We start from the raw sequence: 15,434 nt of genomic DNA, 5'->3' as shown, positions 1-15,434 counted from the left end.
GCCTAGCTGCTATCAAATCCCCCCTCACTCGTCTCTTCTGCAGACTAAATAAGCCCAGTTCCCTCAGCCTCTCCTCATAAGTCGTGTGCCCCAGCTCCCTAATCATTTTCGTTGCCCTCCGCTGGACTCTCCAATTTGTCCACATCCCTTCTGTAGTGGAGGGACCAAAACTGGACACAGTACTCCAGGTGTGGCCTCATCAGTGCCGAATAGAGGGGAATAATCACTTCCCTCGATCTGCTGGCAATGCTCCTACTAATACAGCCCAATATGCCATTGGCCTTCTTGGCAACAAGAGCATACTGCTGACTCATATCCAGCTTCTCATCCACTGTAATCCCCAGGTCCTTTTCTGCAGAGCTGCTGCTTAGCCAGTCGGCCCCCAGCCTGTGGTGGTGCATGGGATTCTTCCTTCCTAAGTTCAAGACTCTTTTGTACATGTTGAACCTCATCAGATTTCTTTTGGTCCAATCCTCCAATTTGTCTAAGTCACTCTAGACCCTATCCCTACCCTCCAGCATATCTACCTCTCCCCCCAGCTTAGTGTCATCTGTGAATTTGCTGAGGGTGAAATTCATCCCATCATCCAGATCATTAATAAAGATGTTGAACAAAACCAGCCCAGGTCCGACCCCTGGGGCACTCCGCTTGATACCAGCTGCCAACTAGACATCGAGTCGTCAATAAGTATTGATTTTTGTGGATAAACGGGGAAGTTGGTTGGTTGGGTTCCCAAGGAATTCTAATAAGATTTTATATTTTACTTCTTGAAATGTTATCCATGCTTCTCCCCCCAACCCCACACCACCCTCCCGCTGGCAAAGATCTTGGTAAAATGGCCAAGTTTTAGAAGTCAGCCTAACCTTTGCCAAGAAGTACCACATAATGACAATTATAGTATACTTCTTGTACTAACAATAGGAACAATTCTGATAGATCAGATCCAACTACATGGTATTTGTTGCCAAACATTGACTTTTAAGGGTGATCACTAAATTTGTTGTCCTGAGACTTTTTATAAACATTAAAACTGTTTAGTACAGGAGGGTCAGGAGAGAGGAAACTACTTTTTGAAGGGAGCCTACAGACTGTAGAGGTAAAAGTTGTTCAAGGGGCTTACATTACATTCTACTGTGAAAATTGTGGAGTTCCCACTTCCCTAATGGGAACAGCACCTGAAGGGAGCATATTTCTATGGCTTTGAAAGAAGGAAGGAACTGGAGAGGTAGAACTGAATGATGGCTAAAAGATCCAGATTTAAAGTGGTATTTAAAGCCGCCTTTGTTAGATATATCTGATACTGGACATTTTAGTTTTTGTAACTTACGCACTTGGAGGAGAGATGGGGGGAACTTTCTCCTTCTTACAATTTAATCTATTTTACACTTTTATCTATTCCTCCTCTCCACCACCCCATATGGCACTCACAGAATTCCATTGTATATAATTATGCCCAATGATACAATTTGGCCAAATGGCAATTTTAAGGATAGAGCATAAATTGTAAGGGAAACTCCTGTTACACAGCAATGTAGGCCACGTGTCTAGAGCAGAATACACGCTTTTCTGGTCACTCTTTGTATCATTTGATACCAACCTATCCCACATTAGTACTGAGGAATTTCTATGGAACTGAGGATGGTAATATCTGGTCTCTTAGATTTAAATACATATATCTAGGAATGTGTACTGTGCTCATCACCACTGTGTAGCATCTGAGCTAGCTGTAGGAGCAATATGCTCTTGCGATTGCGGAGTGGCTGCTACATCATACCATGGATCCCTCACACATCCATGTGAGGGTAGGCAGGATTCAAACCACAACTTTCTTCTTGAGGTTCTCCCGCAGGAAGGATATCTTTACATTGCACATGGACTCCATATGATCCCCACCACCACCACACCAGAGAGAACATGCCTATGGATGTTCTGAACTGCTGTATGTGTTCATGTAATTAAAAACTGTATCATAATACATGTATGCAAAGGGGCAGAGTTAAGATTACACAAATTCCCTTAAATCTGGCATTTTCCAACTTTGCAAATGTTTTGCTTTTCAACCTAATGTTCTTTCATCAAGGGGGGTTTGGGTTGGTTGATCAGTTAATTGGTCTGGAAATGTCAAGATATTTGAAAAAAAGAAAAATGGAGAAACAAAGCAATTCCATCTTCAGGAAATATCTGCTAGACATCAGTGGAACACTGGTTTTTAGGGATTCCTGTGTTCTCTTCTGGGTCTGGGAAGGTCGTGGGGGCCAATGGAATAGTCAGAAAACTTAGTTATTTGTTGCTATTTGTTTTCTTAATCTGCTTTGTATTTTCATAGTGTTCATTCATCTACAGATCTCAAAGCACTTTTTAAAGGTGGCATGTTGAAATACTACATTTTACAGATACGAAAGCCAAGCACTTAGGTTTGGTATTATGTTTCAGAAAGGTAGTGTAGGTCAGTGCTCTTTCCCTTCCTAGGCTATAAACTATTTTTTTGTGGAAAATTGCCTGGGCTGTGATTCTTTATAGTTGTTAGGAAATTATGCAGGAGACAGGGAGCATGCTCTCTGCAGCATGGCAAGAGTTCAGACTTTCAGACATAATGAGTAAGGGCATAAAATTTTGTGCATGTGTAAATGGTGATTTCCTGGTAACTCAGATAAATCTGGATGGGTTTTCATGGGAACAGAAAAGATGGTTCTTTGACCTCAGGACTGTCCCACTGTCAGATGTCAGCTGCCTATGGGTAAGCTCCTGTGGTGCTGGCAGAGTTTTTACATGGACAAAGTTTTCTGTTTTTCATTGCACTGATTTTGTAAAACTTTCCAGAAAAAAAAAATAACCTGAGGCAGAAACCAAGCATGGAAAAATTCAACCCAAATAGTTCATTCGTCAGGGGTCATAGCAATTAAAAGCAGGTGGTTATAATGGAAAATTTTAGGCAACCTTAAAATAATAGGTTTTTCCTATAATGTTAAGGCTTGTCTACACTTAAAATGCTGCAGCTGCGCCATTGTAGCATTTCAGTGACGACTCTACCGTGTCAGCGGGAGGGGTTCTGATATGGGCGTAGAGCCTCCACCTCCCCGAGAGGCAGTCACTAAGTTGATGGGAGAAGACTTCGGGAGAAGTCTCTAGTTGACTAAAACCTCTGTGTAGACGGTGCTAGGTCAGTTTCACTGCGTTGCGCAGGGGATGTGGATTTTTCACACCCCTGAGTAACATAATTATACCGACCTTATTTCGTAGTGTAGACCAGGCCTCATGTCAAAAAATATATGCAACGTGTTTGTATGTTTTGTTCCTTGGACCAAATTCAGATGTGATGTAAGGATGGTACAAATAGTGTGAGGTGATAAGTCATATGTTCTGTAGGGATAGAAGTGAAGATTTCTATTGGAAGGGTGTAAAATAAAGCCGGCACCTGGGATTAAACCCTTTGTGGGTTGCATTTCTTACCACAAAAAATCACCCCCTCTACCCCTTCACAGGATAAATTATATCATCTCACACCTGCACTGGCTTATGGCAGTTTCTTTATTTGTAATTTACAATAACATTCACATCACCTCTGAATCTCACCAAAGTACTGTTTTCAGTACAGTGATAGCACATGTTCTTGGTCAAGAACTCTGCTATTGACAGCCATTGGCCAATTAGCACGTTAGTTCAGTGATGTGCTTGTACTTTGAAAATACAGACACACGAACATGTAGGAATTTAACACACCACCCATACTTGCAGTTATCCGTGTTATACTCCAAACACTACACAAGAGGAGCACTGGTATAGGAATACTGATGTACTATATTGTACTATGCTGGCAAAGCGCCCTAGGGTGCAGCTACAGCGGCAAAGCTTCACTTTGTTCCAGTATAGTAAAAACATAAAGAAATTGTTGGTATATAGATATACCAGCAGAGGTATACTGTCAAACCCTTCCAATGGAGACACAGCTTATTTCATTTGTGAAACAGATATAAGCTATCCTAACAAAAGGACTTATTGCCAGTAGAGCTGAATTTACACTGGGACTTTTTCTGGCATAGCTGTCAGCTGGGGGTGTGATTTTTTTCATACTCCTAATCAACTTAGAAAAACTTTCAAGTGTAGACCAATCTAATACTCATCCTCAGCCCCACAGCCTGTCAAACAATTGTCCTTGGCCTGGTTTACATCTAAAACTTAGGTCAACCTAGCTACATCGGTCAGGGTTGCAAAAAATTCTATGCCATGTGCAAAGTAGTTAGGTTGACCATACCCCTTACTATAGAAGCAGATAGGTCAACAGACCTAGCTACCACCTCTCAGAGAGGTGGATTACCAACCTCAATGGAAAAATCCTTACCATTGTTGTAAGAAGCATCTACACTACAGAACTACAGCGACACAGCTGCAGCACTTAAAACTTCTTTTTTCTTATCTTCTTTAGTTCTTTAGTTTGGATTTGACTTGGATTTCCATACATGTAAAGGGACAATTACTGCAGCTGACTGTGTCATCGGATCTTCCTATCTGCAATCTAATTGACAATATAATGGCAATGACATATAAGTGACAAAACATTTACAATCTGCCTTGTTTCCTTTCAGATATCTCAGACACCCTTATTAATGGATTTTTTAACAACAGTACTTGTCAGAAACCTTTTGTTACATTCAGATGTTACAGAAGGTGTTGAAATACCAAACAAAATAAAACCCCACTTTTTCATATATATTTTACAAACCAGACAAATAATTTATGAGATGGAATTGTAAATGTCCTTAGAGTTTTAAAAATGTATTACTTAATTTTTGCTTCTTTCAGAATCCACCTGCACTGTGTTGTAAGAGTTTTATCAGTTTGTTTTCTAGCAAAAGCCAAAGAAGTTATTTTCCCACCCAACCCTTATCTCCTCTCTTGCATGAGCACGATAGAAGATTGCAGTAGATAGCAGCATATGATTTAATATACTGTACAAATCACTTATGATACATGTTTTATACTCCTGTTTCTATAAGCCCTTTCAGTTCTGAGTCCTAATTTGTGTAATGTTCTGTTTTCCTTTAGGTCAATGGGAAGGACCTCTCCAAGGCCACTCACGAAGAGGCAGTGGAAGCTTTTCGGAATGCCAAGGAACCAATTGTAGTTCAGGTTTTACGGAGAGCACCCATTAATAAATCACATGGTAGCTCACAGGATGTTCAGCTTGTGGATGCTAGCACTCAGACCGACATCACCTTTGAGCACATTATGGCTCTGGCCAAGCTTAGGCCATCTACACCTCCAGTACCAGATATCTGTCCCTTTCTGCTTTCAGACAGGTATGGTTTACCTTTCTCTATCACTTTTCCAGCCAACCTCATATACCATCTATATAATAAGATTCCAGGATTGTCACTCTCTGTGTGTGTGTCACTCTGAAGACAAGAATGTCTGTACAGTCAGTGTGAAGCAATGGTAACAGCTACAGGCATGATTGAAAGCTCTCTTGTTTTAGAATATCACCAAGTTCAATCATCAGTGGGATTTGCGGTGTGTCATCATCCAGTTTTTAAGTTCTCACCCATATTCAGCTCTTTTTACACACATGACTTTATGAATTACATCTGTGTAACTTATAATAGTAAGTATTCATTTTCAAGAAAGTAGGTGTTAACAAATGACTTAAGTGTAGTGTTTTCTGTCTAGAAAACATCTCGGGAATACTGTCATCTCATTACTGTATAGCTGTCACTGCTAGCCACAGTCCCACACTTGTTTCACTGCATCACCTCCTGAACTTCATTCATGGATTAGAGCTGCAATAAGGAATCCTGGCTCTGATCACTTCATTGTCATACTATTTCTTCATCAAAAGCTTATGCCAACGGTGGGCCCCGGACAGGTAGATAGCTACTATAGCCAAAGCTGCCAAAAGGTTTGTTAAGACCCAGAGAGAGCTGGCTTGTTGGCATTGTGTACATTTCTCCCTTACACAAAAGGAGAATCAAGGAAACTAATTAAATTAAGGTGCAGTTATCTAAAGCAAAACGTGACTGAATAAATATAGAGAGATTAAACATAAAATCCCACCTCTTGAATGACAAACAGTGTGTAATGAGTTATTGATTGATGAATATTTCCTCTGAAATTGTACAGAATTTAAATGTCAGTGTAGCGTATTTATGCAAAAATAGTGATCCATCCTTTTGGACCTCAGCTCATGAGTTATCCCACCTGTCTGTCAACGCTTCCCCTCCAGTTCATCCACTAGCTACAGGCAAAACCACAATCATACTAGAGATTTCCCATTGAACTCCCAATGTTCCGTGGATCTTTGCACAGGAGTGGTGTTGCAAAATGTATACCACATTTCACCTTGTCACAAATACAGAGTCACAACGTTCTGGACAGGTTGGGTGGATTGTCAGCAGATCCTACTAGGGTAACTTGTGATCAGGGTTCAGGTAATAGCAGTCTTTGTATCTGAGGCAACACATACGTTCATTTTATTTCAGGAAGACCTCATTCTTTTTGTCCAAAACCTATCCAAGGTTCCTATGTGCTGACATTTTCAAGAGTATAATTTCTCAAACACACCTTGCCAGCCTTTTGTGTCCATGTTCGAGAAGGCTGTAGAGTGCAAGTTACTCCTTTAAGGTCTGGAATAATTTGTGATCATTGTGAAATCGGCTTCATTTAAGAGATTTAATGTGGTAGAAATGTGATTAGTACAATGTTATGCTAAGAAAGGCCCCTTCATGTTGCTCCAGTATCTGAAGTGTATATTTGGATGCATGTAGAGATGACATGCGTATCTGGAGTTAAGCACATTTAAGAGTATGGAAAAATCCCAAAGCTTATCAGCTAAGCAGTTTGGCTCAAAACAGACCCTGCTTCATTCACTCTTCAAAATAACCATGTGTGGATCTGACAGTAGAATTTTGCCTTTAGTGCCATACTTGGCAAAATGAAATTAACTGGTCTCTGTGCGTTTGAAAAGAGAAAAGCCCCAGCTCTTGCCTGGTTGTATTCCTTTCAGACTGTCAGATCACTCAGAATAGCATTCCAAAGATGAGAAAACTACAGAGAAGTTTTTTTATCTTTTTTTATTTGAAAAACTATTGTCTCATCTATTCCTGTTGTACTGCTTTGTCCCACCTAGCTGCCATTCTCTTCACCCAGTGGAGCATGAATTTTATGAAGGTAATGAATATCTTTCCAGCCTTCCTGCTGATGCAGATAGAACAGAGGACTTTGAGTATGAGGTAAGAACATTGGCATGCTGCAGCATTTCTTTTTACAACTACAGGTACTGTATTTATAGAGCTGATATCAAAGTCCTGTGAGAAGAACAAAAGCAGGAATGCTCTTTTTTTAAAAAAAATTAATTACTGGAGCAAATTCTCTCCCTCAGTCAGACTTGTACAGTGTCATGGACTGTTGCATGGGTATAAATGGAAGCAGATTTTTGCCACGTATGTGTGAGTTTAGAAGGGCTTATTGTACACATGCCATAGTTGTGTGACGGAAACTGCTCTGCTTTTTGCAGTTTTGACACTTTGAAGAAAGTCTTTCAGAAATTAAAAAACTAACGAGAAGTGTCATTATTTTTTCTTCTCATTTTCAGAACTAATTGGCAATTTTTCTACCACCTTAAGGATCGAGAGCAAGTATACACAGTGCATGGTGTTTTTTATTATTAGACCATGTTTAGCCTTTGCTCAGCTATACACTGTACAGTATTTTAAATAACAAGTATATAAATTATTAAGTAGCTTTCATGAAAGTAGGGAAAATATTCTTTCTTCCTAATATTTGCTCTCTCTTAATAGTACATAAAGAAACCTTTTAAAGGTTTCTGATAACGGCTTGACATTTGGAAATAAAATGGATTGGGAAAGCTTTGGTAAATAGGCACATTGTTCACTTTTATCTTCTTTTTTATGTTCTTTTCTGCTTACAACCTGGGGAAACTGAAGTTCTTTCCCTAGGAACATGGAAAATCAAATAAATCTACTTTGGTGAAGCTAACACAGAACAAACAAACTTGTATTTGAACTCTTCAAAAAATCATTGTTAGGGATTAGTGAAATCATTATTTCTTCCCAATTGGACTTTGGTATGATATCTAATAGCGGAAAAGTCTTGAGGCTTATGTTCTATTTCGATTCCACATGGCTAATATAATTTTAGCTTCTTTACTGAGTGTGTGTGTTTATTTGTAGCAGATCTGGCTTACGTCTGTCAGAGAGACTATTTATCTGATAAATTTGTTAGTCTCTAAGGTGCCACAAGTACTCCTTTTCTTTTATCTGATAATATTTTTTTTTAATGGCAAAATAGACAGCCAGAAAGAAAATAAATTTTAAAAATCTTAACTAGTTAAAAAGGGAAAAACAACTTTTTTATTATCAGAATATTAGTGAAACATTAAAAATGCAGACAGATTTTACATTTATATAGAGTCTAGTACAGTGGAATCATGTCCTTTTTATGACCATTATTAATCCCTAATAATAGCCAGCATAAGTATTATGACAGTGGTAAATGCTCAGGCAGGTTCTCAGTAGCCTGTAATCTCTACTAATCACATCATCATAGTCATTAATTTACTGTCAGCTGTGATTCAATTGCCCAAGGCAAACCCATTGAATGACTGAAATAAAGAATGTTTCACATGAAATTTAAATAGGAAAGGAGCTGTCTGGCTTCCATTGAGGAGAATAATTTGTTCGGGAAACAAGAGAGGAGGGAATGACTACATCTTGCATCCTGTAACAAAAAAGACTCCAAACGCAATTTCTGTAACTCAGGAAAGAACAAAAGCCAGCCCCTGTGTTTAAGTTTCTATGTTAAATTCCAGTTCTGGTGATGTGACATACAAGGACCCATTGGCAATGGTGAGCGTAAGAGGTACATGCATCTCCAGAAACATATGCACTCCTTTTTGGATGTACAGTCTCGCACCTATGTGTGCAGAAAAGTATTTGCACATGCAAATCTGTTAATTTTAAGTGCAAGAGAGTCCTGCATTTTAGAGGTTAGAAAATGTAGGAATAAAGTGAGAATTGCTAAATCTCAAACTGAATTAGCTCTTGCCATAGAAATTAAAATAAATATTTTTTTTAGCTATATAAATAGAAAGAAAGTAAGGAAGGATGAGGTTGGACCACTGTGAGGTGTGGATGGGAAGATTAAAGATAAAAATAGTCTAGATACGGTCCCAAAACTAAATGAATACTTTGATTTGATTTTCAATAGTATAATATAGAACATGACTATGAAGGTGTAATGGTTGATGGAAATAAGTGTATAGAAATGAAAATTATCACACCTGAGCTGGAGTGAAAACTTAGAGATTAATGCACTCAAATCAGGAGGACCAAATAATTTCCACAATACTGAAAGAACTGGCACATGAGATTGCTAATCCAGTAGCAATGATTTTTAATAAATCTAGCTGTCTATTTGGAGGGGTAATACCATATAGCTGGCGCATAATTAATACCATACCTATATTTAAGAAGGGAGGGTGGGGAAAGTGATCTGGGCAATTACAGACCTGCTAATCTGACCTCAGTAGTATGCAAGGCTTTAAAACAAACTATGGATGAAAGAATAATTGAATTCATGAACGTAAATGGGGGATATAATGCAACATGAGTTTACCAAAGGTAGATCACACCAGAATAACCTGATTTCCTTCTTTGAGAAAATAACTAATGTTTTAGATACGGGAAATGCAGTAGATCTAATGTACTTGGACTTCAGTAAAGCGTTTGACATAGTACAACATAGGATTTTTTTAGTTAAATGAGGGAAGATGGGAATTAGCACAAGATTTGTAAGATAGATAAGGAACTAGTTAAATGGGACAAAGTGATGGGTTGTGCTTAAGGGTGGCCTATCAGACTAGCGGGTGTTTACTAGTGAAGTTCCTCAGGGACTGGTCTTGGGACCAGTCTTATTCAATATTCTTATTAATAACCTTGGCACGAAAGTAGGAGTGTGCTAATGAAATTTGTTGAGGATACAATGTTGGGAAATATTGTCAATACTGAAGAAGATCAGAATATTTTACAAGAAGATCTGGATGACCTTGAAGACTGGAGTAGAAGAAATGAGTTGAAATTCAGTAGTACAAAAGTGCAAGGCCATGCACTTAAGATCTAATAATAACAGTTTCTGCTACAAGTTAGAAGCTTCATATTAGAATTGAGATCAGGGTGTGTAGTCAAGGATGATTATGGACCACCAATATGATGTGGCTGTGAAAAAGGCAAATGTGATCCTAGGATGTATCACGTGAGGCATTTTCAGTAGTGATAGAGATGCATTAATGCTATTGTACAAGGCATTGATAAGATGTCATTTGGAATACTGCATACAATTCTGTTCACCCATGTTCAAGAAGGATGAATTCAAACTGGAAAAGGTGCAGGGAAGAGCTATTAGGATAATCAGGGGAATAAAGTGACTTTTTTATGAAAGAAGACTGATAGGTCTTGGCTTGTTCAGTCTAGCAAAAAGAAGGCTGTGAGGGCAAGTTAAGGGGTAAATACCAGGGAGGGTGAAGAGTTAGGTAAGCTAAAGAACAATATTGGAACAAGAACAAATGGGCATAAACTGGCCATGAACAAATTCAGGCTGGAAATTAGAAGAAGGATTCTAACCATAAGAGGGGTAAGACTTTGGAACGGCCTCCCAATAGGAGTTGTGGGGGCAACCCACATTATTAGTTTTAAGAGAGAGCTGGGCAAATTTAGGAGTGTGATCGTCTGATGGGGTTGCTTGTGAGGGTAGGGCTCAGCAGCTCTGGGCTTACTTCTGGTTTATGATTTATATTCCTAAAAGCTCTCACTTTAGGGCTTCAGCCAATCATCTGCAGGGGTCAGGAACAGACTCCTCCCTCTCCCAGTGTATTCTGTGGAGTCTTTTGGTCTCCTTCCTCTTAAGTATCAGGGATGGTCATGGCTGAAGATGGGATACTGGACAGAATAGGCCAGGGCTCTGAGGTGGCACAGTGCATTCTCTCTCTCGTGCTTGTTGGTTCTTGCTCACATGCTCAGGGTCAGGAAGGAATTTCCCCCCAAGTCAGACTGGCAATGACCTTGGGGTTTTTTGCATTTCTGTGAGGAGTGTTGGTGCAGGTCATTTGTCAGGAGTATCTGGATATATCTCACTTAACTAGTTTCCTGCCATTGTAGGCACCTTGAGCACTGATGCATCTCGATCCCTCCTACTCTCGCACTGTGGCACGTAATAGTCTAATCTCCTGTGGGCTGTAATACTTTGGCCTCATTTCGGTTGTTGGGGTTAGTGTGCGGGAGTTGGGTTGTGTTGGCTGCATGTGACATACAGCAGGTCAGACTACATAATATGGTGGTCCCTTCTGGTGTGAAACTCAGTTACTTTATTTTTATGCACTAATGGTTCAGTCCAAACCCACTGAAGTCAATACAGGTCTTCCCATTGATATCAGTGGCTTTGGATCAAGCCTTAATGCCTCTTTGCAAGCACAACTATACATGTGGTCCAAACTGAGAAGAGGTAGGAGAATTAAAGACAACTGACAATCTGTGTGACGTCCTGACCACATTGAAATCAATGGCAAAACTCTCGACTCTCAGACTCTCAGCAGCAAAAGGATCTCATCTTGTAGCCTCAATATGTCTTACTGTCTCTAAACATTTCAGCAGGCCTACTTAATATCCGGTATTCAAGGGTATCCCCCCCCTCCCCCCCCACAGTAAGTATGCCATCACTGATGAGAGAAATATGAGTGTCAGCCTTAAAGCTGAATAGTCTTTTTATTTGTTGGGTATTGTCACAAGCTTAACATGACTTTAATTTTTGAGTTAATTTCCTTTGGTGGTACTTTTTCATACCAACACCATATAATATATTCCTTCTCTTTCAAAGGCCACTGAGTAAGGGCCTGACTCTGCACAGACCTATGTTTCCGAAGTTTACACACGGGTGCATTCTCATTATAGTCAATGAGACTACTGATGTGAGTAAAGTTACTCACATGCTTAAGTATTCGCAGGTTTCAGCCCTAAATGTGTATTTATGGACTTGCTAATATGTTGACTCCAAAATGATTTAGGAACTTTCTGAAAGACCTGGTATTGGTCCAACAGATCAAAACAGGTCTGTCTGTCTTGTGAATGCATATTTAGAGACTTTTCCACACATGAATTATTTAACCAATAGACCTAAACTGATCTGTCTATCTTGTAAATACATATTTAGGGGCTTTTTAACATGAGGATTACTGAGCTGATAGCTTGTAACAGCTCCCGTCAGAGCTGTGATAGCCTGCAAATACCCCTTGTAAACATTATAGTCAGTCATGTCAATATAATCATGGCTCCTGCATGCTAAAAATCCTAATGCAGTTTTCATGCAAATGGTCACTATGCGTGCACAATGACTGTATTTTATAAATAAAATATATTTTATAAAATAAAATATATTTTATGTATTTTATAAATAAAATATATTTTATGTATATTTTATGTATTTTATAAATAAAATAACTAAATAAGTTTGATTCCCCCACCTTCTGTATCTATAAAAAGAAACTAACCCATGTTATGGACTCATGGCCTACAAAATCGATGCTGTTTCTGAGTTAGAGATTTGTAACATAACCCCATTAATTTAGCATGGAGCTTCTAATTACAATTATTAAATCAAATTTTAGATTTAATTTTCTTAAAGACAGAATGAGAGAGAAAGGGGGAAGTCAGGCCTTGGCTGAGACCTCATAAGACCAAGTTTCAGCTTCATTCAACTATAGTGATAGTGATATGAATGAACAGAAGCGCTGTAATACTTTAGTTACATATCATAAGATTGTGCTGTTTTTTTTTATTTTCCTACTGAATTCAGATTTTCCCCTGAACCTTCTAAAAGTTGGAATAAATCAAAAAGATTCCTTAGCAATTAAAAGACAGATATAAAATTCAGCAGCCACCAGAAGTAATGTAAAAAAAAAAGTTTCAAGAAATACATTGCTCCTTAACTGGAGCCCTAATAAAGACATATATGTTATAAACTAGAACAGCTAAAGATATGAGCAAGGCTGTGGTTTTCCATTTTAATTATATCTGATTGGTGGTGGTGGTGGATTGAGGTAAATATACTGTAGGCTTTTAGTGGAGAAGAGAATGTTTCTCACCACGTGGCTTACAGTTGTCAACTTTATGCAGCTACTAGTCAGTTTTATAAAAGGGGGTAGTACTAACTGATAGACAGGTCAGAAGGAGCTTGGAAAAGCTGGGCTTTACAGCATTATATGCATTTGCTGAGCTGCTTCTTCATAATACCCTAAAAATTAATGCTGAAAACTGGAAGCACTACTTACTATATTCAAATATTTTAGTGAGACACTTTTTCAAGTATAAAGTATAATTTTTCATTTTAAATAACCTACCTACAATATTAGTTAGGATACTAAGAGTAAAGAAGTACTTGTGGCACCTTAGAGACTAACCAATTTATTTGAGCATAAGCGTTCGTGAGCTACAGCTCACTTCATCGGATGCATACTGTGGAAAGTACAGAAGATCTTTTTATACATACAAACCATGAAAAAATGGGTGTTTACCACTACAAAACACATTTTTTCATGGTTTGTGTGTATAAAAAGATATTCTGTACTTTCCACAGTATGCATCCGATGAAGTGAGCTGTAGCTCATGAAAGCTTATGCTCAAATAAATTGGTTAGTCTCTAAGGTGCCACAAGTACTCCTTTTCTTTTTGCGAATACAGGCTAACACGGCTGTTACTCTGATACTAAGAGAGTGTGTGTGTGTGTGTGTGATGTCAATTCCACTAGAGTCCTTCTAGTTTTACCAACATCTTTTTCCAGCTGCAAGCACAATCTTTTCATATAAATATATAGGAAAAAGTGGATTGCACTTTAAAGTTATTTATGAAAAACCTTCTCAAATACTCTTGTGTCTGATCATTGACACACTTTAGATTGTTTTAGTTGTATATCTAAAAATATTTCACTGCTTAGAGTTTTTATAAAGATGTTCAAGATTTCTTCCCTGTAATTCAAGAGAAGTCTTGAGCTGCTATAACTGTAATACCTATCCTGTGATCCTTCTGACAGTCAGTGCAGACTATAAAAAAGAATAAAGAAAAGGAGTACTTGTGGCACCTTAGAGACTAACCAGTTTATTTGAGCATAAGCTTTCATGAGCTTGCTATGCTATGCATCCGATGAAGTGGGCTGTAGCTCACGAAGGCTCATGCTCAAATAAACTGGTTAGTCTCTAAGGTGCCACAAGTACTCCTTTTCTTTTTACGAATACAGACTAACACGGCTGTTACTCTGAAACCTGTCATTATGCAAGGCACTGCATTTCATAGAATCATAGAATCATAGAATCATAGAATATCAGGGTTGGAAGGGACCCCAGAAGGTCATCTAGTCCAACCCCCTGCTCAAAGCAGGACCAAGTCCCAGTTAAATCATCCCAGCCAGGGCTTTGTCAAGCCTGACCTTAAAAACCTCTAAGGAAGGAGATTCTACCACCTCCCTAGGTAACGCATTCCAGTGTTTCACCACCCTCTTAGTGAAAAAGTTTTTCCTAATATCCAATCTAAACCTCCCCCATTGCAACTTGAGACCATTACTCCTCGTTCTGTCATCTGCTACCATTGAGAACAGTCTAGAGCCATCCTCTTTGGAACCCCCTTTCAGGTAGTTGAAAGCAGCTATCAAATCCCCCCTCATTCTTCTCTTCTGCAGACTAAACAATCCCAGCTCCCTCAGCCTCTCCTCATAAGTCATGTGCTCTAGACCCCTAATCATTTTTGTTGCCCTTCGCTGGACTCTTTCCAATTTATCCACATCCTTCTTGTAGTGTGGGGCCCAAAACTGGACACAGTACTCCAGATGAGGCCTCACCAGTGTCGAATAGAGGGGAACGATCACGTCCCTCGATCTGCTCGCTATGCCCCTACTTATACATCCCAAAATGCCATTGGCCTTCTTGGCAACAAGGGCACACTGCTGACTCATATCCAGCTTCTCGTCCACTGTCACCCCTAGGTCCTTTTCCGCAGAACTGCTGCCTAGCCATTCGGTCCCTAGTCTGTAGCGGTGCATTGGATTCTTCCATCCTAAGTGCAGGACCCTGCACTTATCCTTATTGAACCTCATCAGATTTCTTTTGGCCCAATCCTCCAATTTGTCTAGGTCCTTCTGTATCCTATCCCTCCCCTCCAGCGTATCTACCACTCCTCCCAGTTTAGTATCATCCGCAAATTTGCTCAGAGTGCAATCCACACCATCCTCCAGATCATTTATGAAGATATTGAACAAAACGGGCCCCAGGACCGACCCCTGGGGCACTCCACTTGACACCAGCTGCCAACTAGACATGGAGCCATTGATCACTACCCGTTGTGCCCGACAATCTAGCCAGCTTTCTACCCACCTTATAGTGCATT

General features: G+C 39.3%; 1 protein-coding gene across 5 annotated transcripts in view; it reads left to right on the top strand.

Moving 5' to 3' along the window:
- Positions 1–15,434, top strand: part of PDZRN4 (PDZ domain containing ring finger 4) — a 383,951-nt gene that overhangs the window by 313,652 nt on the left and 54,865 nt on the right. For all 5 annotated transcript variants that reach the window (XM_037888151.2, XM_043549220.1, XM_043549191.1 and 2 more), the window contains 2 exons: positions 5,044–5,297; positions 7,121–7,223. In XM_037888151.2, coding sequence (XP_037744079.1) covers positions 5,044–5,297; positions 7,121–7,223 — 357 coding nt within the window. The remainder of the gene's footprint in view (positions 1–5,043; positions 5,298–7,120; positions 7,224–15,434) is intronic.

Source organism: Chelonia mydas, chromosome 1 (genome assembly GCF_015237465.2).
Source record: "Chelonia mydas isolate rCheMyd1 chromosome 1, rCheMyd1.pri.v2, whole genome shotgun sequence".
In the NCBI taxonomy this organism is placed as follows: domain Eukaryota; kingdom Metazoa; phylum Chordata; order Testudines; family Cheloniidae; genus Chelonia; species Chelonia mydas.
This window is presented reverse-complemented; position numbering and strand designations above follow the sequence as displayed.